We start from the raw sequence: 26,437 nt of genomic DNA, 5'->3' as shown, positions 1-26,437 counted from the left end.
AGATTCTCAGATTGTCCGGTGGTGAGATGAGGACCGGCTTTACACAGCCTTGCCATTCTTTAATGAGATTTTATTGCTGTAATTTATTATAGGCGAGCAGAACTAGGTGTTTGTTACAGAGGTACCTAATACCTGTTGTGTTCAGTGAGAGTTACACACCCCATGACTGTGGATGGACTCCTACACAGTTACAAGAGTTTTCATAGACTGTTCAGAGTCAAACTGGTTCACCAAGTAAATACACACTTCCCTTCCACTCATAGCCACCAAAGCATTAACGCTTTTAAATTACATTTACAGAGAAAACAGCGCTAGCCCTATAATTGTCTGCATCAAAATCTATTTATTTAGAGAAGCTGATTATTATTCAGCTGGTATCACTAACAGTGATGTAGCAGAGAATTGCCACCATATTTCTGCTTTTGAATTAACAATCAAAGAACAATCATCACCATTATTATTTATTGCTGTTCAAATGCTCCGAGGTTAGCTTGTTTACAAGTTTTGTAACTAAAGAACCAGAGACTTCTGTTTATTTTCCACCAAGTGAACTTACAGGGAAAAGCACTTTTTAAAACACTTTTCTGTCTCAGGAAGCTTGGGGAGGGTATTGTGATAATTACTTATTATAGGTTAAATAATTAAAAATACTTGTCTCTCCTGCCCCACTCTCCATTCTCATTGTACTTTTTCTTTCATAAAAAAACTAATTTTATCAATGCTTTATATAGTCTTTTGATTAGAGCGTTAGCATGTTAATAAATGCTGGCTACCGTTTAAAAAATGTTCTACACTCTGTGAATAACAGATTATAGATGAGCCCAAGCACTGCACATAAAATGCTGTAAGTGTTTATGAGCCATTTTTAAGCAATTTATTATTGATCAGGAAGGGAGGGAGGAAAGACACATTTGTTAAAATCTGTGAATCATGTAGTAATCCTTTCTAAAGGTTATTAAAGACTCAGTTAGAAATTAGGAGTGAGCCCTTGGCTGTTCAGCAGTGGGCTCTCTGGATGGCCGCTGATACCATCACACCAAATTCCTGGCCACCTTGGGATACCCTTGGGTGTTGTTAACCTGTCAGGCTGTAGCCTGAGGTAGCTGGTTGCTCCAGTTTTTAATCGTCTGTTCCAACTGCTCTTCATAGCAATGGCTTTACTTCGTGGCTAGCAGTTCATCTTGATTTCACATGCTTTTGGCACTTCCCCTTAAGAATTGCCATGTTCTTTTTCTTTGGTTTGCTCTCTGGCTAAATCTTTCCCCCCCCCCCTTTTGTGTTTCTCCTGCTCCTCTTCTCCCCAGGGTGAATGTTCGCAGAAGTGCTATGACATCTTTGTGCTGGAGACAGTGTGCGTGGCTTGGTTTTCATTTGAGTTCCTCCTGCGCTCCATCCAGGCGGAGAACAAATGTGCTTTCCTGAAAACCCCGCTCAACATCATCGACATCCTGGCCATCTTGCCTTTCTATATCTCTCTCGTTGTGGATATGGTCTCCACCACCAAAAACAGCAGCAAGCCTGGCGGGGGAGCTGGCAACAAGTACTTGGAGCGAGTGGGCCTGGTGCTGCGCTTCCTGCGGGCTCTGCGCATCCTGTACGTGATGAGGCTGGCACGGCACTCACTGGGGCTGCAGACTCTTGGGCTCACCGTGCGCCGGTGCACCAGGGAGTTTGGGCTCCTCCTGCTCTTCCTGTGCGTGGCCATGGCCCTCTTCTCTCCTCTGGTGTACTTGGCTGAGAGCGAACTGGGAGCCAAGCAAGAATTCACAAGTGTCCCCACCAGTTACTGGTGGGCCGTGATCTCCATGACGACTGTCGGCTATGGGGACATGGTGCCTCGTAGCATCCCGGGACAGGTGGTAGCCCTGAGCAGTATCTTGAGCGGTATTTTGCTGATGGCTTTCCCAGTCACTTCCATCTTTCATACCTTTTCCCGTTCTTACAGTGAGCTAAAGGAGCTGCAGCAACAAGCAGCCAGCAGGCAGATGCGCCTGCTAGAAGAGAGTACCAAACTCCCTGATGGTGACAGCTCGCAGGGACTCAGTGTCTCATCCCCTCCAGATGCTGCTGTGGAGGAGGTTTGGTCAGCAGTGAACCAAGAAGCCAAGAAAAGTTGTTGACTGAACAGCTGAAGACTTGAAACAGCAGCGCAAGAAGCAGCAGACAAGAGGGGTTTTCAGTTCTGCGAGAAGAGCCTCCTGAACTGTGTAAGTTAGGGGCAGACCCAAGAGTTTGCCCTTAATGAGCAACTTTCGATCATAAGGACCCACTCAAAAGTGTCCCTAGAAACTCCATCATGTACAGCTCTGCTCCATCGCTATTCGTAGGGCATTTCTTTTCTATTGAGCAACTATTTTTGGCAACCCGCAAGGAGCCACTGTTGAAAATGTCCAGCCAGGGGAATATAACTTGAAGCACAGCGCGGTCGAGCTGGTGCCGTTTGGCAGCGCAGTGAGTGTGTCACCTTCTTGCCGCTCGGTGCCGCTCGGTGTCTAGTGTGCCACATGAGGGGTGCCCAGCTCACGGACCCCCAGCACTGGGAATTTGTCTCGGCAGCTCTGGCAAGGAACACAAACCTCAGACAAGTTGAGGGGCACCGTGGAGGGGAGGGGTGCAGCAGCAGGGCAGAAATATCCCTATTCCTTTCTTTTCAATAGGGACTTGTTTTCCTCTTTTTTTCATAAACCAGGCACCACAGCCTGGGCAGTTCTGACTTGTGCGCTAGCTCCATATGTATTATTTAGCAAATACGCATATTTACCACAGTAAGCTTTGTATCTTAGCCCATGACAGAAATATACATAGACAAGCTTCCTAACTATGGTACCGAATGTTAACTTGTTTTATTTTTTTTCCTTTGTTCACAGTTGAATATAACAAGTATCTTTACAAATCACAACATTTCTCCACTTTCTTTTCATTCTTTCCATCTCTCACATATAAAAAAAAAAATGTATTTAACAGATGCCTAAACCTCAAATAGACACAGTCCAAGAGGGGGAAGATGATGTTAGGACAGCAGTGACTCTCAACTCTGCATACTCATCCTCCGCAGTGGTGGTTGCAGTGACTGCAGTCCCATGCAAACGGGAACAGTCCAAACCCATTGAAGTCCATGAAAATCCTTCAGTGGGCTCTGGCCCAAGCTGCAGCGTAGCAGCTGTGTCCTACGTTAGGGAATAATCTTCTTTTTTTTCCTACTTAGAAAAAGATAATCCTGTCATCTAAAGATTAAGATTATTGTTCTGGCTGTCCCTCCTAGTTCTCATATCTAAACGTTTATGATGTCAATTTAAAGGGAAAACAAATCATATGGTAGCATTGTATGTTTGTTTTTATACTGATGCAAATCCTGTGAGCTCTCCAGCCCTCTACCTTATGTTGTTCCTCCTTGGAAGAGCTGTGTGGCTGGTTTAAGGCAGTGTGTTGTGTTCATCTTTAAGTATTCCTAGAAGTGGGATGCGATTCAGGGAAAGAAGGAAACGGCACGCACCCACCTCATTGCCCTGTGCTGCCGTTTGTATTAGACGAGCTGTAGGAACAACCATGCAGTGTGGCTCTTCTCACTCTCCCACTGTCAGGAACGGAACAAAAGCGGATGCCTTGAAGGGGGGCAGGCAAAGGTTTGGGGTTTGTTTGTTTATTTTTTTCCCTTCGGCATATGTTATAACACCAACACTACACTAGCAAACTCTCATATTAAGCCATTCCTCATAGGAACAGCACAAGGGAAAATAAAATGTTATGCTTTATTTTGGCAAAACCTGGAAGCTTTGTTGCTACATGGTTACCTCTGGAGCTGCTTGGGATTTGGGTAGGGGGCGGGGGAGCTGGTGTTAGTCCTCGCTGCTGTAAAGCCACTCGTTCCTGCAGACCAGCCAGGGGCCAGTGCCACTGGCCCTCTCAGGCCTGTATGAAGCGGCAGTGGTGAGCCCCGCAGTGTGGCCTAGCAGGCAGCACCTGTTTGAGTTAGCAGCGTGGCTGAGCTGGCACCATAGTGGAAGTGGACACACAGCACCTCATTGTCCCACTTGGACTTGCGGCCTCTCAGGCCAAACAGGGGACACACACACACGTGCGCACACACCCTTTTGCTACCCTGCAAAGGCCACACTGGCTGCATAGCAGCCTTTGCTTGGGACAGCCAGAGCCATGCTCTGCTGCTTGGCTTTGCAGGGAGGAGAGGGCCTTCTGCCTGCCCTTCCGACGGCAACCACTGCAGAAATGCCCATCACGTGCCCTTTTCCAGGGCTGGCAGAGAGGCAAGGAGGTGCGGGGCTATGCCAGGCTCACTGCCAGGGCTGGATAACACCATTTGGGCCTCAGGACCTTGTGGCCGCTGGTGCTGGAGCCCTGGTATGGTTCCGCTCGCTGCCCTAGCAGAGGGTGCTATAGGAGAGAGCAGCGGCGCCAGGCAGCCCAGAGCTGTACCCTGTGGTCCCTGGGCCAGACACACTCTTGTTACACACCTAGGAGCAGCACATGTGTAACACGCCACACCCCAGTGCTGTGCAAGAGGAAGGGAGCAGAAGACAAGGCCCTGCACACTGCACCTAGGGCTCCGAAGCACCACTTGCACTGAATTACAAGGCCAGCGAATACATCCATTTCGGGGTCCTGCCCACTGTTCATAACCTGCCGCCCCAGTGAGCTAATCTCCTTGTGCCAGGTGAGGAGGGCCAAGCTGTGGTGGCTGCTGCCCAGGCTGACTCAGTCTCCTGGCAAATCAGTACCAGTATTGCATTGCTGTGATTCATGACAGATTTTAATTCTTTTTTTTTTTTTTCCTAAAAAAAAAAAAAGAAAAGAAGAAAACCCTGACACAGGCATTTGTTGCATTAAGGCATTTTAAAGTTTGGCATCGAGGTGCAGCTTTGTGGCCCACTAAAATCAGTCAAGTGAGCAGTGTGTGTGGGCAAGGCATGGCCGGGCGACAAGAGGGAGCAGTGTGGTTTATGGTGGCGTGCTGGTACCCAGACTTAAGGTGGGAACACCCAGCAGAGTCACCAGGTGAACCCAAAAGTGAAAGCTTTTCGTAGTAGGTATTTTGTGTTTCCTGAACACCATGTGCTATTCAGAGCTACATCTCTGCGATGAACACGGTGATCATGCAGCCATCAATGGTTAGTTTGCACTGAGCGGGCAGCATGCAGCTCATCAAGATGGCAAGGCCCATGAATGACCAGCAGCATTAGTGTATTCTTTAAAGAGACGTGTTGTAGTTGTCTTCCCTGCAGAAAGAAAAGTTTCATGCTCACAATGCTAGCGAATAACCATTAATGAACACCTCTTCTGGCCCTACAATGTGAAAAAACTGCATGGAGACAGCTAACTGCAGCTCAACAGCTGTGTAGAAAAACAAAATGATGGCACACTGTATTACTGCTGTGCTCCATCAAGTTGCTATTGTCCTACAGTAGTGAGTCCTTTATATTTTCAAAAGGCACATAATTAATTCCAGCATGCACAGAATTTTAATAAACTGACAAAACCCACTCGTTATGCTGTTAGTCAAGGTCGGGTTTTTAATAAAGTTTCACTTCATCTATTGAGATGACAGATGAGGAAACAAATTAAACCAGGAACCTTTTAAAAAAATTATTTTTGGAAGCTGTGTAAAGTTCTGATGCACAAATTGCTAGACATAAAAGATACCCAGAGGAGAATGAGTTTTACCCAGCAAAGTTGTTGTTATGAATGATGTTTATTACTTTTGATCAGCAGCTGGAGAAATGTTAGTTTTGTTATGTGTGTTTGAGGGGTTTTTTTGTTTGTTTTGACACTGCATACGAATGATTTAAGGGCATTTCTATAACTACAGTAAACACTACACCGCTTCTGCATACATGCCAAGTTTTACACTATCAGGGCCAGAAGCATGGTCTATGGCAGCCCCACAGCAGATGCTTCACAGGGATTAAATTATCTCCTTAGCTCCTGCAGGACTTGCCTCTTACTAGATACAGCCTTAAAAGAAAGTATGAAGAGTTGGAGCAGGAGAGAAAAGATGCGGATAAAGAGGACAATGGGCAGAGAAATCCAGAGTGGTTCTGCTGGCCCATCTGAGGCTAAACAAAACCCTTCCTTTCTGCAGCACAGGTACACCAGCACCTACACAAATCAAATACAAGAAAACTGGGACGCAGACCAAGCAGGAGAGAGGGCCGGAGGTCATCAGTCTGCATCTTCTGTTGGGGCATTTCCAGATGCTGATGTCCACTTGGGATCTGGCTGCTTTATGAGCCTGGGTACAGAGAAATCTGCTCCAGGTTTCTGACTGTGCCTCACATTTTGTTCTAATCCATTTCTTGTATTTGCTGCTGATGTCACATGCATTCAGGCAGTATGTTTATTTATTAGCATATTGTTGAGTTTCACACTAATGTCTTCTTTCTGTTAGAGAAAGTCACCAACAAAGTCAAAGCTGTCAGTCAGGTCCTTGAAGCCTTCTTGGTGCTCAAGACTAAGCTAAGGATCACAAATTTAAAAAAACAGCATCACTGGGCCAAATTTTGTTTTATAACCCCATGCAAACTAAAAGAGCAGAATCTGAGCTTTGCCTTTTGTCTTAAAATATGTTTTTAATTGCTTCTAACTGCATGTGTAGATACATACACCCAAACACACAAGAATGGCATTTCTGCCTGAGCTTTGCTCTGTGGAGCTGCAGCTCAGGGCACTGGCCTTCCCTACAGGGGCCAAGGGAGAGCAGCGCCCCTGTCTCCAGGGCCAGCACAGCCAGCGCTGCACCAGCCCATGGGACAACGGTCCTGCTGCTCATCTCTGTGCTAGGCTGGTGCAGCCTCAACATGCAGCCAGGAGAGCTCCTTTACTGAAGAGGCTCCCAGTTTTTTCAATTAGGATCAGTCTCACCATGAGCTTCCCCTCAGTGAGAGCCAGAGCAGCAGCTGGTAACACTGGTAGTATTTGAGGTAGACAGTGCAACCACTATGAGCGATGGGCACGTATAGTCTCATCTGTCATGGGAACTGCCTGGCCCAGTGCCCCCCGCTGTCTCTACAGCACATAAACCATAACAGAGCAGGCAGTTTTATGCTTTACTCCCACACCCTCCTATTTCCCTCCTGCTGGCCTCCAGGCTCCACTGCGTTTCCTCCCTCTGCCCTCCCGGGTCTCAGTCTTCCCTGCCTCCACTCTAGGAGTCTCTCCCATCAGCCCCTTACTTGTGCGAGTTCGGTCGCTCCCACCTCTCCTCCTCCCTTCCCAAATCCCCTGCTCCTGTGCCTGAGCCTCTCCCCTCACCCACTCCCTTCTCCAGCTCCCCAGGCACTGAAAGCAGCAACAGCGAACCCCCCAAAGCAGCGGAAACAGCCAAGCAGCTGCTGGCTGTCCCACGCCGTGCCCAGGGGCAGCCGCACGCCACTCGTGAGGCTGAGCCCAGCTTTCTTGGCTTGGCTCGCGTCCTGAATTGGTCTGCTCCTCTTGCACACATGGCCAGTCGTGAAATGACGCATCCAGATTCCTCATCTTCCTTGTGGACACTGAGAAAAAGCACGTCCCTCAGTTGCGTCTCATCGTTTGTACTTTTCCTAATGTGACCTCCTTACACAATTTGCATGGTTGTTTTTTTTTAAAAAGCTACATAATAATCTTTTAGTAATTTCTTTTTATACTGCGAGCAACACAAGCATAAAAGGGTTAAGTAACCTGGAGGATAAGTTCACCCCAGAAAGTATGGTAGAGCTGGGGATAGAAACAAGAAATCCAGATTCTGTCTTGCATCATGACCTCAGGACAACTTACACTTTGTGCTTACCCACTCAGCATGAGAAAGGAAGCATCCTAATTATTTCTACAATGTTCTGGATCAGATGAGCTGTAAGAGTTAAGAAACAAGTATCTTAGGTCTGAACAAAACAAAGCAATGCTACGATTTATATATAACAGATTATTTTTATTGTTAAAAAAATCACTGCAACTGACAGAAAATAAACTCCATGAAATGTGCCATACATTCAAAGAGATGTATTTAAAGTAATTGATTTCTTAATTCTCTGAGGTGATCATTGATACAGATATTTCCTGGCAAAAAACAAAAATGAAGTTCTGTAACATTTTGTCTCTAAAGTATCTTATCAGATGAGGTTCAAGAGTTCCTGGCCAAGTGTCCAACCTTGCTGAATGCCATATGCAGAAAATGATTTTAGACATTAGTTCACTGGCTTCTCTTCCAGCATTTGCATTTCTGGTATGAATGAGGCTCATTTGCAGAGCTTTCAGGTTTTGGTACTGGTAACAGACTTAAGAATCTGCACAGTGAAGAGTCCCAAGTGGAAAAAACAACAGTTTTCTCCTCAGTAATACCTGTAGTTCAAAGCCAAAGAGGTGACCAAGTGCGTGCACTCGCAGGATAAACTATAACATACAGAAGCATATTTCTTAACAGCTATTTATTTCTTATATCCCCGTTTCATAGAATGTTAGAAAAAGACCACCATATACAAAAATCTTATCATTACAAGTTATTAAAAAGAAAAAAAGGAAAAAACTTCAGACCATTAAAACACACAAGAAAATGTTCATCTGCATACAGTAGAAATACAATCCTCATCAAAGCAGCATACCAGCAAGGCCAGTTGTTAAGTACATTTTCAATTAAAAAAGACAAAAGCCCAGATGTTCTTATAACACAACCAGAACATTGGAGAAAAGAGAGGAATAAAACATTCATAGCTTGCCATGCTGGGTACATCATCTTTGTAAGGTCACTTCAGGCCTAAAAGAGTATGGTATCAAACCAAAAGCACAGAGCCAGCATCTAGCCCAAGCCCACCGTGCCTGGCCCTCGCACACAGCGAGCATCTCTCTTGGGCTCTGCATCGGGGCTGTGACTGCCCAGGGACGCCCCTTCCTCCACCCCAGCAGCGCCCCCCCACAAAGGGCAGCTCAGCCAGCACCTTCGAGTCTCCTCAGCCCTCTGCCCCCAGCACATCAGCTCCAAAACCAAATCGCACGTGTGGGGGGAGCCCCCATGTCAGCTCAGGGCCGACCGGGGAGCAAGAGGGGTGAGGGTCTGTAAAGCAGCAGAGGGCCAGCCCCATCTTCCCTATCTCAGGGCAGACGTGCCCACACAAGCATGCTGCCACAGCCTGCTGCGGCTTCCCCTGCAGAGGACACTTTGCCACCAGTGAAGACAGTCCAGACTCGGACCATGAGATTCCCAAATAAAACAGGATAGGGAAAGTACCTAATTTACACACTGAAGCTGTTAAACCTCAGACTTGCTGCCGTACTTAAGAAAGCATGAACTCTTGCGCTATTCTTGGAGGGAAAAAATGGTTCTCAAAACTCTCTCCCAGCTCTAACACCTTGTCTGTGGTCACACAGGATTCATCTGGCAGTAGCAAGCGAGTCTCGCACAGAAGACAGCAGGGCAGGCGTAACCATTCCTGGGACTAAGCATCTTGCTGTAGCTGTCTCCTACCAACCAAGGGAGTTTCATTATGGCAGCTGGCAGGAGCCCAGGGCCTTGGTCACAGCCCCCTGTGGGCTGCTCACCACCTGCAGCCTCTAGACACACACACTTCTCAGAAAGGGCGCAGTGACCTAACGCTGGCAAGTATCCATTATAGACAACATTTATATTTATTAATAAACTCTCTGCTCTTTTAGCCTTTTCAGTCTCTCGGTCCAACTACAGACTGTTCATTTAAGAGTCTGGAAGATCTTAAGCAGCAGAAAAAGGAAAACGCATACTCCATCCCTGTTGGGTCAATGCAAGAGATGCCCCAAAACATAAACTGGGCTTATTTGGCATTAAACAAGATGAGCGTGAACCTCAGCTTCAACAAATCAAGTTGTTAGATGCTGGTCCTACTCTATAGCATATGATCTTTTCTCCATCTCAACCTTTTTCATTCCCCCCTCTGAGGCAATGAAAGTAGGGTTGCTTCCATTTTTGTGGCTCTCAACTGTCATCTAGAAATACTCACCTGGCAATACTGGCAACACACATCTACTGGCCCCTTGGTTTGCAATGGGCATGCTACAGCCCAGCTCTGTCCTGTGCACCGCTGCAGGATCAGAGTTGCACCCTGAGCGCAGGGTGGGCTATTCCCAAACCCCCCATTTCAAAGCAACACTATCCAAGAGCCCCTCCCGCAGTCTCCTGTTCGCTTCTCCTTTTGGCTGAACGCGTGGACTATCTGTGTCTGTTTTAGTTTTGGCTACAGCATCACCCATACTCAGACCCCCTACATCACCGTGATGTGTTCACCTGCCACACTGATCCCGCAGCGGGGGTGAACACCTACCTTCTGCTCTTTAGCGCACTGATGCTTTATACTGCCTGGGATTGATTCATTTCCATCGTCCCCCTCTTTGCAGGGCCTCCCTCCCTCCCTCACTTTCTCTGCTCACCAGACAGCCTTCTTAAAGAAAAAAAGAGAACTCCTGCATTCGCTCTTCTTCCTACATCGTGGTGATACTGAATGCTAACATATGCCACAAACTTCCTGCCAATGTACAGACTTTATATTATATAAATAGGTAAAAGTTTCAGGCAAAATATCCTATAATTTCTGTGGTGTAACATTTTTAAATAGCATTAAAAACACAAAACATCCAGCCCTTGTGATTAAATATACAAACATATGTGAATTGATAAGGCTCGTAGGTACATATGCAAAAATAAAGTGCCCCTCCCCCCACCAGGAACCCGGTCTGTACAGCAAAGCCGGAAAACAGAGAGAGCAAGTTATTTAAACCAAAACCTCCAGAACTGGAATTGTAGCCTGATTTCCAATCCTTATTCTCATTTCTGCTTTCAACTCGGCAACGCAGGAGTATTTACAAATGGAAGAGGAGCTGCCACAGGTGACTCTGCAGCACTGCTGACCTGCGGCCCGTCCAGCCGAGCACCTCACAGGGCCTTGGCGCTGGCAGGGTGCACAGGGTGGGACATGGGCTTCTGAGGGTAGGAACTGTACAAGTAAACCTGCAGCAGGATAGCAATGTCCACAAAAACCTGGAGAAGTCCGCAGATGGAGAACTGGAAAGGGGCCTGATTCAGGATAAAGTAAACAGTCTTGAAGGTGTCCCCACTGGTCCACATCAGCACCATCTTGACACTAAAAGACAGAAAAGAAGGGGAAAATGTAACCGAAGGGAAGGACTTGGACTGTGAGATCAGCCGTGATGGAGGATGCAGTGTCTGTCTGCATCAGCAACGGTTTATACTGAACAGTGGGCTGAAACTGCTCTCCGCAGGGTACGCAGCTCGCCCAGCCAAGACACGCAGCGCTGCACCGGGAAGGCAGCATCAGTGTCTCTGCCCCACGGCCTGCAGCGCTCTCAGCTCAGCAATTACTGCTCCAAACGCCCATGGCTGTGAAGGTATCCAGCATCCAGAGATCCCCAGCTCGGATGTTCACCCCAGCAGTGTTCTGTGAATGTGACTGCCACATGCTGACAACGCTGACTGTGAAACAAAGTAACATGCTGCAAACCTAAAATCAATTCACTTCAGTAGTTATTTCTTGAGCACGTGACTTTGTGCTCATGCAAAGCGAAGTATCACATGCACACGCTCTCTCATGCATGCACACTTTTTTTTTTTTAGCATTTATTGAAACAAACACAAACCTTCTGACAGATAAAAGAAACCATTTCTTATTACAGAAGAAACAAAACCAAAAAACCCAGAAGACACAAATTGTCCAGTAATATAGAAAGAGGGGGAAATGACATGTCTGCAGCTATTTATTGGAAGACTGAACATAACTAAGGATTTTTATCAAGGGCACAGATCAAGAGCAATGCCCAGACTTCCTTTTAATAACCATCTTTGCTTTCATCTTGCTGTCTCACTGAGCCATCCCCTGTCCTGCAATCCAGCTCCTCCCCTCCTACATCAGCAGAAATCCTGGGGAATAGAAGCAAGTTCTTCAAACTTTGCACAAACCAGTTTTCTTCAGTGTCTTCAATGAAATGTGAAGAACAAGTTCCTGAAGGCTGTTTCTGAGTTTCGTGTACTTTAACTGGAGAGCTTTTTAAGCAGCTGGATAAGCGGTAGCGGACAGAAGCTTTGTAGTTCACAGCATAAGCATTGCACATGATTTGTCATAATTATGAACACTTACGCCTTGCCAGCCAGCACTGATTCCAGTTCATCAAATGCAGTCATGCACATGCAGTAGGGTAGGACTTAATGTTCATTTCTCAAGTATTCTACAGCTAGGACAATCTGTATTTTGAACACAATTACACAATGCTAGTGCAAGCCAAAACCTGCAGTCCACACTCTCCCCATATAGGAAAAGCAGCCAAGAGTGTCAGTTTGTACCGACCCATCACATCACAGAAACATAAGCCTTTTTTTGTAACTCATGCCACATGACCTGCCAAAGAGACTGTTTGTGTGGAAGTGCAAGCAAGGACATCGAACTGAGGGAGGAATCATTCCAGGTCCAAGGTCATTCTGAAAATGTAAATAAATAATCAGAAAAGGAGGAAAACAACCGCTGAGCCCACACAGTCATTTGTGCTCCATGCACAGAGCCTGCGCTGCCTGCCTTGCACGCGCTGCCAGTCACACTGAGTCATGTTATGCCACACTTGCGGGAGGTTTACACATGCATGTGGTGGAGGGGTTGCTTGGTTGCTTTTAATTAGGAAGGGCAATAAACTCCAAGGGTAATAAACTGGCACTTGCTTGCAGGCAGCCAGCATTACTCCTCCTTGTAATGCTAAGCTTACCAATGTTTGCTGGGCAGCTGATCACAATTTAATTGTGACTCAGTCCTGGCATGGTTGGAGACCTTCACTAAAAGCGAAGCACATGCTAATCCTGGCAGGTCAAACTAAACATTCTCTGTCCTCAGAAATGCAGTTCAGGGAGGCCACATAAGGTTTGAGTAGGAGCCTTAATATACAATGGCTATTTGCCACATATTCCACGTGGAAAAAGCTAGCAGGGTTTTAAAAATGACCAAGCGTGCGGTAAAGATATGGAGGAGAAAGCACACACTGTCAGAAGGTTTATAGTCCACAACAGGGTTTAATCTCCCAAAGAAGAAATAATCACTGGGGGAAACCTTTTGGATACGTGCAGTTCAACAGCGCCTCATGAGCCAAGCCCACCTCTGGCAGTCTTATGTGCTGAGATGAGTTTGCCAAAGCAAACTCTGGATTTTTACTAAGCCGCCACCTGTGAACTTGACAGCTTACAATGCTGATTTAGTAATTTGGTGCCTGCTCCCACATCTGTTGCATGTTCCAGAGCCCCTTTCTTCAGCTGGTATGTCAGACACTGAAGGAAATCAGCATCATCCCTGGGATGTTCACTAGGACATGGCACAACGCTCTGTACAGAGGTACATCCCAAGCTGTCCTATACTGTATTTTGGCAAAAGTGATTTAAAAAAAAAAAAATAGTACTGGATAGTTTAAAAAGCTACCACCACCAGTCTGCCACTGAATCACAAAATACACATCCTTCCTCTGTCCAGTAGGTTAGACAAAAGAGCAGGAGAAAACCTGCAAATTGCCAGGCTACCATAAAAACACAAAAAAATATATATATAAAATAGATGTTCCAAACATCTTAGTATTGCAGCTGCATCTAAGTCCCCAGAACCCAGAGGCCCACTTAATGCGAACGAGTGAGTGTGGGAGGGCTGGCCGCTCGCGCTCCTCCACTCCTCATCTTGGCGGAGGAGAGACTGTGAGAGGACAAAAGCAGCAAGCGCAGCACAGACCTACAGATGTGTCACAAAAAACAGCTTGGCATAAAAACGGGGACAGAGTTGGACAAGAAGCGAGAAGAGACGATGAGGAGCCCAGGAGGAAAGCTGAGGAGACATCAGAGGAGCAGGGAGAGCTCAGGTGAGAAGGGAGCAGGAAAAAGATGCTGGGATGGGGTAGGAATGAGAGGAAATGGAAGAGGACTTGGGACTTGGGCAATGAGTCCTTTGGAAGGGCCTGAATTTGGGATGGACCAATGGAGGACTACAGCTGTGACAAGGGCATTCAGGGTGAGGCAAGAAACAAGCAGAAGAGGTGTGTGCCGGCCCAGGATCCCAATCTCATCACTGTAATGTTTGTAAGCATCTCTGAATGCCTCCCAGTGCTGTCCCCAGTTAAGCACGTCTCATCCCCCCCAGTGCCCCTCAGAGAAGGGAGAACCACAACCGCTGGCAGCTCCCCTGTATCGTGGCCAGCATCAGCCTGCATGCGCTATCTGCAAGTTTTAGCCCACTGATAAACCTGACGAGTAGCTGTATGGCATCTCTGGAGAGGGAATACAGGGCCCCCCAGTATCATATCCCAGGCCCACGTTTTTAATTTCCAAGCACTGGAATACAGTAGCAATGGTCCTGCCCTCTTATTTTAGCTGTGCCATTGCCTGCTTCTTGCTGCACACACAGATGCCATTTGCAATAACAACTATGTGTGCGTGATTATGCATGACTGACTCATGGATACAGCACCATCACTGCTGTTGTACTTCCAGGTATCATGTCAGGATGCCACATATAGGATAGAAAAGTCAGCTTTTTCTGCAGGTTTTAAATGTTGCGCATCACTTGGGGAGGAAAGGAATTTCTTATATTTATTCTTATTATTTGGGGAAGAAAAGAAATCAACCAACCAACCCTAGGCAGATCGGGTGCCACCACTGCCATCTTACCTGCCTAGAAGGAGAAAAGAGCAGAGTATCTGTGCAGACCAGGAGGATTTTGTTGCCTAAAGAAACAGGCTTATTTTGGTTCATTGTAGGGAAGGAGGAGGAAAAAGGGGAGAGCACCTCTGAGTGCTTCCTCCACAGCTCTATCATAGCCTCCATTGCAGAATGAAGCTCCACTCCTTTCCTGCAAGACGCACGGGGCACATTTGACAAGCCACCAATATGCCAAAGGGGGCAACCCACAAGTCCCGCAGCTTTCTTTTCCTGCAGGACTCTGCACACCATATGGTAGAGGACAGGTACATGCAGGGTCACACAACAGCACGGGCCTTCCCAGAGAGCCTCTCCATGTAGCAGAGGCTCCAGTGCTGGCTGCTGATGGAGAAGGAGCCTCTGGGGCAAGGCTGAGCACCCTGCAGGGCTCTGGTCCTCAGCCGGCCATGTGCCAGATGCCACCTCCTGACAGATCACAGCACCTCAGGGCATGTCTGGCCCTGGGTGTCACAGCGCAAGAGAAACTGCTGTGCTGTAAGTGTGGACGAGGCTTTGCTGCAAAGCCGCTCTGGGCAGCCCTGGCTACGCAGCAAAACAGGGGTTAGGTGTGAATGAACTGACACCCCGCCTGCGCTAGCCCAAAGCTAAACCAGAGACGCGTGGAAAGCAGGAAACACTCACCTAGTCCCGGGGAAGGATACAGTCAATCAGGCCAGTGCAACGGCCGTTTTGCCCTTAGCACCAACACACGAGCGGGTTAGGGGCAGCGTGAGGGGTGAGCGGTGCCGTGGAGCGATTTGGGAAGGCAGAAAGAAACAAATGGCGGCATTTGGTGCTGTGACAATGGAGATACCAACTCCAGGGACAGGAGGCGGCAACTGCGCTGAAATAGATGGTATTGCCAGAGGCTGAAGCAGACTTGCAATAAAAATAGCACTTCCCAGCAATGTAAATCAGTACTGCAGTATCCAATGACAACAAATCCCCTAAAAACAAGCGTCTTCCTTACAGCTGATCTCATTACAAGGAGCTGCTAATGTAGCGACAGCCAGTGTCAACTCTGCGTAAATTGTAACTGACCAGAGAAGAAAATCGGGTATTTTTCAGCTGCTCTTAAAATCTGAAAGAGCACTTATTTATTGTGCTATTGGGATCAGTTCTCCAAAAGACACCATAATTTCTTATCAGAGAAACACTAGACAAGGGGTGGGCTGCCAAATGCTGTTTTTTAACATAGTAACATAAAATAAATTCCCTACAGCACTGATATTTTGTGCCACGGATAGTAGATTTCATAAAGGCACTGTACCAACCTTTGTTTGCTAAGTAAGTAGCATGCTGGAAAACAGCATTCATTTTTCTCAAGAAACAACTTGCTTCAGTTTCCTTGTATCTTGTGTATTAATTCTATAGTGACAGCAACCAGAAGTAAGAAACATCTATTAGTGCACCTTATCTATGGTCAGCCAACAAAGCATAATTTAAAAAAAAAAAAAAAAAAAAAAAACACTCCTGAAATTACTCAGGTATAGAAACAGTTTGTAAAGTGTCTTAAAAAAGAAACTTTCCATTGCTTCACTTTGAGTAATTGTATTACAGGCTGGATAATTTACAGAACAATGAGATTAGCCAGATGCTTAGGCTCAAGCCCTTTAATTCAGAACAAATTCTACTCAAATCAAAGCTTTTTAGCTTCTTCATTCCTTCTGCTCAGAGTCTGGCTGTGACAGCCTCAAGTCCTTGATCTTCCATTGAAGTCTTTGCATATTCTGCTGTGCATTAGCCAGTTCTTGTTCATTATACCTTTCTTCTTCCTTCACCCGAAGGAGTCAAGACTACAGAAAAACCCCTATGTTGCAAAAGAATGAGGCATGAAGCCTCCTCTCCTCCCTGTGGTATCACCCTGCCTTAAAACTAGTGGCAACCATCCATCAAAATAACTTAGAGTCGCACGTTAGCAGAGCTGCAGAGTCGCAGTCTGCAGAACAGGGGCTGGTACTTAGCACAAACCTACACAGAAAGCAAGATACGGCAGGACTTGCTTCCTGTTTGCTCTGTAGATTTTCTCACATCAATGTTATGACTCTGCATGTTTGTAACAACACACAAACCCAAAAATATACTGCAAGCTGGAAGACACAGGGAGAATCAGACACTAGACAGGGACTTCCGCTGAGAAATTCTGTAGTGGTTTGACCAGACATAGTGGCACAAATAGCACTAAGAGGTACATGTTGCCCTCATGTAATTACATCCTGGATTCAGTCGCAAACCGAGCGCTAACTGTGCTCAGACAGTCAATGAACTCAAGAATCCCAACGGTTATTTCTAATAACAGAAAAGGGAGTGTAATTTATTGACCTTTATCTACTTTAAAAGTTGGGGTTTTCTTCCTTCTATCCCAAGCAAGTGGAGCCAACAAGAAGAAAAACAGCTTGGACTCTCTGTTCAAGAATCAGGGGAAGGTGACCACAGCTTCCCAGAATCATGGCCAGGTACTAGACCAAGACCCAGGCGATACTGGATTCAAAAATCTGCCTTTATTTAGATTCTCATAATTTGAGGCATTTGTTCATATATTGGCACCTAGTTCTTTATATGACTGGGGACATAAAAGCAGAATAAAATCATTTAAGAGCTGACAAGCTGGTATCCCCTTCAGGAATAAGGTCTACATCGGAACAGCCTGTCAATGAGTATTTTGAACACTACATTTGGTTTTGGGAAGCGAGGAAGAGGGGACAGAAGGTATCTCTCTTGCAACCTTTTAAGCTGTTACCTCCCACAGCCCATTTGCATGGGAATGTTTGGAAGAGGAAGCAGATTCAGTTATAACATCCTGACTTTGGAAAACTTTCAGCTCCCATTTGCAGCTCCAAAATAGTCTACTTAGAGAAGACAGCAAGTATCCGTAACACTGCACTTCAGTCAGAGGCTGGCCTGCCTTCAACAGTGAAATGCAGATCAGAAAACAGGAAGCCTGAATGCCATGGTATTTTTAACACTGTACAAAACAATACAAAAATTAATAAATACAGCATTGGTTCCTCACAAAATGCCATATCGCTTAACAAAAAAAGGAGTTCTTCTGATGCTAACCAAATTCTTTAGCCTGCCAAAAACTATATATATATATATATATATATATATATATATATATATATACATGGAGACAAAAAAAAAGCATTACTCGATATTGGGACCAGATATCCAAAGGGAAGGGTCTGAAGTTTGAAATCTAGGAATCAAATGTGCATATGCTAAGACAGGTCTTTTTGTATGAGCAAGCATCGATTTTGTTTTTAAATACTGTGCAGCCAGCTGAGAATCCAGGCATGAAGCTGCCCTCCCGTCCTACGTGCTCTGCCCTGGCAAGCGCGTGCCTTACATCACTTTTGAGCAATTTCTCCAACACTGGAGCGGCGCTGACGCTCTCCAGAGGGAGCTGTTTGTCCAGCCCCGCACGGCTAGGAGGAGAGTTCAGAGGAGCATGCAGGAAGAAAGACATCCAGCATTTATTTTGGATTGCTGAAGTTGCATTAAAGCCATACTCAGGAGTAATGGATAGCACAGGGCGCTGCATCCTTCTGAAAGCTTCTCTAATTTGCAAGGACTATTTTGCAAGAATAAGCAGATATTTGTCAATAATTTTTCCCTGTGAACATCTGTTTTTTAATCTCCAAAAGCAGCTGGGTACCAGGCATTTGGACACCACTTAGCGCACACATTCAAAAGCCAGTATTTGTTAGAGCGTGTCTGTCAAAAGGAGAGCCAAGGGGAAACGGAGACACGCGACACGGGGACTGGGCTGGTGGGGAGTCCACGATCCCTGCTCCAGCCTCCCGCTATTTCCGACAGCTACGCCTGCAGGTTAGCCTGTAAGGGTCCACACACTGGTAACCCTTAATAGCTACAAAATATTTTGAATGCTCTACAACTTTAGGTTATATGGTGCTGCAGGACAAGGGGCAGCAGATCTTAACAACCCAAATCTGCGCAGCAGAGATTTAAAAAATCTCTTCCGTAGATCAGAGGATAAACTTGAACCACAATTCGCACCAGTGCCCTTCCTGCCAGACAAATGGACACTGGCCAGATTGAAAAGCTCAAGTCTGCTCAGAAACCCAATATGAACCTGTATGAGGAAAAACTCTCATTCTGTTACAGACTAATTTGGAAGCCTCAAAAATTGCCACGAAAGAAGTGTTTTCCTCAGGTGAAAACATGGGCTGGGAGGCAAATTACACCTTGTACCGCTCAAAGTAATCCAGCTGCCAACATGGAGCCCAGTGGTGGTAGCTGCAGGCACATGGTGTGGAGCACACCTAAGTTACCCCATCCTTGAGGGTCTCACTAAGATGTTCTTGAGCATCTCTCCTCATTTACCTCTCCCGCCTCAAGGCGTGGGCACAGTCGCAGGCTAATGTTGACTTCAACACTCTCCGAGTCGCCCTACAGTCGCTCAGCCTCACTCTCACCACCCTGCGGTGGCAGGTGCTGGCACAGCTCGCACCACATCCCATGCCACGGCGCTGCCAGGGCCGATCCTGCATCCCCACGGCCGCACAGCTGGCAGCAAATCCCAGGCACCAAACGCTCCTTCCCGTGGCTCGGCTCCTGGCAGGGCAACCAGCCCTCGGCACCCTGGTGGCCGCAGCCCGCTCGCTGCCTGGAGGGACCCTGCTGCTGCTCCCTGCAGGGCCAGCGTTACAAAATGGAGAAATAATATCTGTATGTAATGACATTTAGCGCATTTCTTTTTATAGATCTAAATAACTTGGGACACAATAAATTTGAAGAGCAATAAAAAGAGGGGAGGGAAGAGAGCTTTTCTTCAGCACAGCTGTGTATCCCAAGGCTCAAATCATAGTGCTCTTAAATTTTCTTTTCCTTCTGCTCTAGACAACAAAAAAAATCATCAGACCCTTAATCCAATTTAACTTGAGGTAATTTTAGCACATTTTCCCCTTCATCTTCATATGATAACCAGTACACAGCCTGAGCATGCTTTTAGTATTCCAGTGATTTAAAACTGCAATTATCACTTAGATCATCATACACAACGTAAGAGGCCTAGCTCTAATACTCACCTTGTTCTCGATGACAAGCATTCAGTGCCTCTCTCCAAAGCCAGTGCCTCCGAGAACAAAATCTAATGATATTACAGTCATTACTTTTCATGAATTAATCACATCCTTCAGCTACTGAAACACTTCTCACATCTTAAGAAAACACTGGAGAAATAAAAATCCCAAACACCCTTGCGTGTAAAATAAGAGCTATCACTCAAAGCCAAAGCTTAACACTACCTTCCAGTCAGCTTGTGGCCTGGAAATAGGATTAGACTGTTGCAAGAAATGAAACTCACATTCTTCTCAAAAACACTTCACTGTTACATGGAAATAACCCCTTGCAACCTCTATATAAAGATATGCCAGCAGCTAAGTCTTCATAGGAAGCGTCAGGTTTTCCACTTTTCCTTTCACACGCACACACAGAAGGGAAGTTTGCAGCAATAGCAATGCACCACACACCTGTGCTGTTTCTCACAGGAAAACCCAGAGTTCGCAGTTTCAAATGTAAGACTCTGCTTTGCCAGATGAAGCCCACCGCAAACCAATACTTGGTAAAGCCGCTTGCTATTTACAGTATTACCACTAACACCCAGTGGTTCCCAGTCAGTGCTGTAAAGCCCTCCTCTGCAAAGGACTGAATGCTATGGGGAAGAAATAAAAGCATTGCAATAATGCCCCCCACACAAAAACATGATACAAACCTCTAAATTTCAGCCACAGCAGGGTCTTTGCAATTGGAAAGGGACAAACACCCCCTAGTCTGTCTTTACTCCCTACATCTTCCCCATCCGCCCCTCTGCTCCCTACACATCCTGTTTTAGAAAATTCTCTACTACAGGATTTAGTGGTCGAAGGGACAGGGCTTCACCACTACACTGAACGATTACTTGACAATGCCAAAACATTTTTCTTGGCATTTAATTCCATTCCCTTGTATGCACATACATCATTCCCAGCCATCTTCCCCTGGACCAAATTAAAACCTAATCCTGATCCTTTTCAAAACAGCTTTTTCTGATAGCAAGCTTAATTTCTTTCTACCTCCAACCCCAGGATGTTACAAGCTCTTCTTTCCCCATCTCAGCTTTCAGGCAGACCATCCAACACCTCAGTCAACACTCTTCCCAGCCTTGTTTTTCTGTTTGCTTGTCTTTCTGTGACAGAGGAGCAGGGGACCAAATGCACCATCCCAGGCCAACTTGTGACAGAAGATCTCTTCTTCTTGGACCTTTCTGCAAAGTCACTTCCCAGGCTAAGTTCCACCAATCTCTTTTGCCTGCTGTTCTAGCTGATCTATTAACCACTACATCACTCACCCAGTTTGTTCACCTTACATAACTTCATCATACTCAATATCACCACTTTGGGTACTTGCATCCTCACGTCTCAGTTTGCTTGTCTCCAAAACTGAATCTTATTTTACTTCCATTCACATTTCTAACCCTCCTTGGTCCTGCTGCACCAAGGGACATGATTCTGCAGCCACATAAGAATCTGACTCATCCCACGTACAGAACCAGCTGCAGGGATCTCTGGCACAACAACACAGGTGCTGCAATTTCAACACTCGAGCCACTTTTGTTTTGTTGTTGTTGGGTTTTTTTAGATAACAGAAGAAAAAGACATTTTTAGAAAACTGCTTTGTCTCTCGGGTGCCTTTGTGAGCCCAGCTCTGACCCTTTGTAACTTGGCAAAACCTGACCTTAACTACCCAAAATACCTTGCATGAGTCTTCCTTGCCAGCAGAAAATGGACCATATTTAATGGAACTTGTAAAGTGTTTTTGTAACAGGGGTACAAGAATTCTTTTCTTCTATTTCAGATTTTCAGGGCACAGAGAAAAGTACTGACTGAAGAGAGCACTGATGAGAAATACCAGCAGTGTTTTATTCCTATTACTGTAAAGAAGCCTTGAACTATTTGTAATAGCCCAACACCTTTTGGGTTGAATTCATTTGCTTGCAATTTGCTTTTTGAACTGATGGGAGGAGGTGCTGGGGGAAGAGAAAAGAGAAAGAAGTTGACCACGTAGAAGAGCTTTAGCAATCTGCACTGTGCCACAGGCTGGAAGAAGCTTAAGTGTCTGCTGCTGCTCATATTGTCAGGAGTGCTGAAAGCAAGGTGAGGGAAACAAGGTCTCCCACTCCCTCCTGGGTTTTTCCACTCTCCTCTTCACTCAAACTCTCAGATGTGTTGAGTGCTCAGGGCACAAAGAGCCATCTTTGGAACCTCATATTGTGCTGCTGCAGGTCTTGAGAGCAAAGGTCTGGGCAGAGATGGCAGGCAAGCACAGAGGTGTCCACGGTGCTGACCCCAGCGCAGCAACCTGCAGGCCACGTGTCTGCAGAAAGTCAAGCAGGTCTTTGTATCTAGAGCACATAACAGCGAAGGGAAAGGACATGGGACTATGGGCAGAAAGACAATAAATTTTGTTGGGACTGAGAAGAGGAGGGGGTAAGAAAGGAAAATCTGTTTGCTCCCTGAGATCAAAATAAAATGGTTTTCAGTCTATCTGTCAGCAGGCTGGCAGGACTCTGACCTCGTTCTGACTGCATTGAAGAGAGGCCAAGCCTGTTTGACTGGAGACTGTGAGGATATTTTCCTGATGTAGTAACACTCAAAATGGAGAAGAAACTAAAAATCTTCCAAGGACTAATGAGCACTTCTTTCACCATTTCCACTATAAAATAACCAAATTCAGGAGGGGCAATCTGAGGTCCCTGTTATTTATTAGAACCATAAATGAAAAGGGGGAGACAGAAGACAACAGGTGTAAATGGTAAACCTTGCAGTTGTACCAAAGTCCAGTTGATCTGGTCATGAAAATTGTTTAGTGGCTACTGCCCAAACTCCTGCAAATGTGTATACACATCCTCCCGGATGTGTATGCAAAGTCTGAAAATGAGACTCCACAAAGGCTGTTTTATATGAACGGTCACTATAAAGGACAATAGTGAACATGATCAGTGCTGTAATAGTGAACTAGGAAATGAAAAAGTCATCAAAGCAAAACAATGAAGAAAGCTAAACTGCCCCAGAAAAAGCATGAGTGGCTGGAGCCTCAGAAGCAATGACAATCGTTTTTGCAGACCCATGGAAAAAACTACAGACCTGAATAGAAAGAAAGGTCATTTAAGAAGAAACAAGAATGCAATCATGGAAATATAGTACATTGTTAGAATAGTTTAAGATAAGCATTTTGTAAGCACACTGAACAGTTTCGATTAACTTAGTGCAATAGGAAAGGGAATGGCCCTATACAACATTAAGTAATAGCACAAACCATTTTTAAGTAGTGCTAATAATTCTGGATCTACCCAAAGCCTTTCTGGCTCACACTCAAGACCTTGATTTCTCCATTTGCCGTGGTCCCAGTTCTACTTTTCAGTTCCTAATTATTCTCTTGAAAACCGCTTTCTCTTTTATAATTTAGTCCATCAAGAGCATTTATAAAATGCTTTCTGTAATGAAAAACTGCTTGCTCAGTTGAGTCAGAAGATTTGAACCTATGAATGCATCCTGCTCTCTTACCTAATGCCTGCCTCCCTCCCACATGCCCATACACCTATATAACACTATGGTATATCAGCATCTGGAGGCTACAATGCCAACAACTAGGAGCAACAGTTCTCTCTCTTCAGCAGCATCTACTTTATGTTTATGCAATACTTAAAGAAAAACTCCCTTGTAGGCCTCCCTCATTCCTCCTCCCATTTCTTTTATTTTGCTCTCATTCACACGAGTTGTAGCAATGAGAAACAAGAGCTGAGGAAAAAAACACTAAGATCAATACTGCTATTGCCTGCATCCTCCACTTTTAATTTTCCTTCACCATTCTAGTACTTTTTACGTCATTTTTCAATTAATTTTTCTTTCTCCTTTATTGAACTTCCACAAAGATGCACAAATGTGTAAATAAAGTTGCTGTGGCAGATCCTGATTGCATCTAACATCTCCTTCAATGGAACTAAATTTATTCATTATTTAAAAGCTAATGCATAGTTAGTGCCAGAACAGAAAAATCCACAACTCTTACTAGTTTTTTCTAATTTAGGATTTTGTTTTGCTCTAAACAGTAGAACTGCAAAGAAAGTAACTTGATGGAGCTATTTTACCTATTTACTCCAAAATCTGCTTAAATTCAAAATCTCTCCAGAGTAGGTGACCGGGCAGCTGGTTAGCCAGTCCTGAATAAGGCCTTGTACATCTGCGCATCAAGGCACCTGGCTAACCCAATACAAGGAGAAAAATCTAGCAGCTTGCAGTAACCTTAACAGCATTTTAATAAAGTTGAGATAGTCTCTGGGACAAATCCTGTCCTCAGAAGTCAAAAGCCTCTATTACAAAATGATACAAAGAGCTGTACATGTCATAAAGGGAAATGGTATAAGGGACTACTGAATAAAAGCACCCCACAAAAAAATGTTGTCTTCTAATATTTTTAATAGTGTCTACTGGTAAAAAGAGAGGAAATAATATCTCGGGACATTTATTTCAAATAATTTCTTTCTCTTATACCCCTATACTTTGCATCTATTTTACTGGATACATTTGAGACAAATGCCTACTCGTAAAGAGTTTACAGCTGCAGTACGACTCATTAAACACTTCTGAATAGAAAAACATTCTTAAAATTTGCAAATCTTGGCTCCAAATGCTTGTGAGACAATAAACGCCAATTGTTTCTCCTTTGACGAACTGTGATTCTTTAAACAGGATAATTAGAGCGGCCCCCACAGTACTGTCACAGGAAGAACCAAATTTTCTTAGTCTCATAGTGTAGTATTCTGACTGAATGCAATACTGAAATTTTCCTCATTCAGCCTTTTTATGCTAAATTTCCCAAGACAGGCTGATATGAACAGGAAAGCAGGCTAACTGATTGTGCCGGGGTGGGTATTGGGGCGTGTGCACGCGCGTCCAAGTTTTGAGCCTTTTTCCCAGCATCATCCAAATGAGCAGTGATGAGATTCCTTTTGAGCAGTCTGAAAACCGGCAACCAGCTACCAGAGACAGACCTTGGAAGCAGCTCCTGGAGGGACAATGCAGTCCTTCCCTGTTCTGCCTGTCCCTGCAGCTTGAACAGAGCTCTAAGTTTCTATAAAGCACTAATTTCCAAGGTTATCAGGAATTCTGTCAGAGAACATCATGGAAATTTCTATTGCTTTTTTACTTAATTGTGGGAAACCACCTATCCTTCAATCACCAGCCCACCAGGACATACCACACACTCTTCTCTCCCCAAAAGCTATTACTCAGCATGCATCTCCTGCTTGTTTTCATCATTTCCATCTCTTTCCAACTTTTCCTTTGGTCTCTGCTCTCTCAGAGAACAGAGGAACCTGGAGGACCTATTAGTGATATTGCTACAAAAAGAAAGGAAAAGCAGAGGAAAAGGAGAGAAATGAGGGCAGAAGTAAAAGTTAAGAAATTAGGAACTTTATCCAGTAGAATACAGAGAGCAAAAAGCTGGGAAGGTTATTCTCAGTAGCACTGCAATGCACATCATACCTGTGATTCCTTCATTCCAGCCATTGCCCTGTCACAAGAAATACAACTGAATCAGCTGCAAATGCCCTTCTCTGGATGCATATCTCAGCAGCTGAGCACATTTTCTGTAGGGGACTTTGTGGGCAGTAGCAGATTGAAATACAGAGGTGAGATGATGGAGGCCATTTCAAAACAGAATCTCAAGGGTATTCTGCCTGCCACCAAAGCCATGTCTTCCATTTGCATCTCTCCTGGCCTGTGGTCTCCAAGTTTGTTTATCAGGAGTTGACTGTTACCTCAAGCAGGAGATGTCCTCAAGTTCTCACTGAAGCAAACAGGGCCGATGGGGATGGGGAGGCTGTAGGGTTATTTGTTTGCACTCTTTTTACAGAAGCAAGACAATGTCCGAGAAGTCTGGCAGGATGCATTGCTCAGCTGTGGCCATGTACTATAACCTTCTTTTTCCTTTCTTTTCTGTCAGTTTATATTTAGAAAATGCATTATTTGCTAAAGTAGAAATAGACTTAACATATCAGCTGCTATTTCCCATTCTACCCTAATTCAGAGACACACGCATGCTGCTGCTTTTCTTAGCCAAGTCTTGAGACCCTTCAAGTGACCCTTTCTCTGACACTAGTAAACTCTGTGATGCTTGTATCAGGGATGTGGGCTCCACTCATACAACACAAGTGACAGAATTAGTTCAGTTTAAGAAGTTACTGCCTCCAACCAGGACATGATAATTGTACAAAAGGTCACTAAATAGAACAACTTAATTCTCTTTCCTCTCCCTATTACGCTTAAAGCCACAGAAATACTTGAAACTCGCCTATTTTACCTTGCCGCTGAGGACTGCTAAGAGCATGTCTGGCAGCCAGCCATTATGGTGCAGCTGATGGGCAGAGGATCACCAGTTCAATTGCTTCTGACAGTGTAAACAACCACATGCACATTACTTCTGTGCAGAGCCGTAAATAAGTCCCAGTGGGCATCAGCTAGCCCGCATCTGGTAAATACCAATACAAGTTCATAAATTTAGTCCTACAAGTAGCCTGGCTGGGGCTGCTACATGCACACTTGAGTGCTTCCTGGACTGGAGTCTCTTCCTCTAACATCTTTTTAGTAAGAAAAGCAGGCACAGGAAGGAAAGTTCAGAGGAAACATTTCCAACAGTCCCTTCAACAGAAGGTAATGCACCAGCAGAAGTCATTCTTACACTAGGAACAGGCCA

The 26,437-nt window shown here is 45.2% G+C and overlaps 2 protein-coding genes across 8 annotated transcripts in view; one reads left to right on the top strand and one right to left on the bottom strand.

Moving 5' to 3' along the window:
• Window positions 1–3,314, top strand: part of KCNG2 (potassium voltage-gated channel modifier subfamily G member 2) — a 59,649-nt gene extending 56,335 nt beyond the window's left edge. For all 3 annotated transcript variants that reach the window (XM_067290942.1, XM_067290944.1, XM_067290943.1), the window contains exon 3: window positions 1,305–3,314. In XM_067290942.1, the coding sequence (XP_067147043.1) occupies window positions 1,305–2,120 (816 nt within the window). In that variant the 3' untranslated portion in view covers window positions 2,121–3,314. The remainder of the gene's footprint in view (window positions 1–1,304) is intronic.
• A 4,586-nt stretch (window positions 3,315–7,900) lies between these two features.
• SLC66A2 (solute carrier family 66 member 2) overlaps window positions 7,901–26,437 on the bottom strand; it is a 73,856-nt gene continuing 55,319 nt past the window's right edge. For all 5 annotated transcript variants that reach the window (XM_013940899.2, XM_067290937.1, XM_067290940.1 and 2 more), the window contains one exon: window positions 7,901–11,090. In XM_013940899.2, coding sequence (XP_013796353.1) covers window positions 10,883–11,090 — 208 coding nt within the window. In that variant the 3' untranslated portion in view covers window positions 7,901–10,882. The remainder of the gene's footprint in view (window positions 11,091–26,437) is intronic.

The sequence above is a fragment of the Apteryx mantelli genome, chromosome 2 (assembly GCF_036417845.1).
Source record: "Apteryx mantelli isolate bAptMan1 chromosome 2, bAptMan1.hap1, whole genome shotgun sequence".
Classification (NCBI taxonomy): domain Eukaryota; kingdom Metazoa; phylum Chordata; class Aves; order Apterygiformes; family Apterygidae; genus Apteryx; species Apteryx mantelli.
The sequence above is the reverse complement of the archived record's forward strand: the minus strand, read 5'-3'. Positions and strand labels throughout refer to the sequence as shown.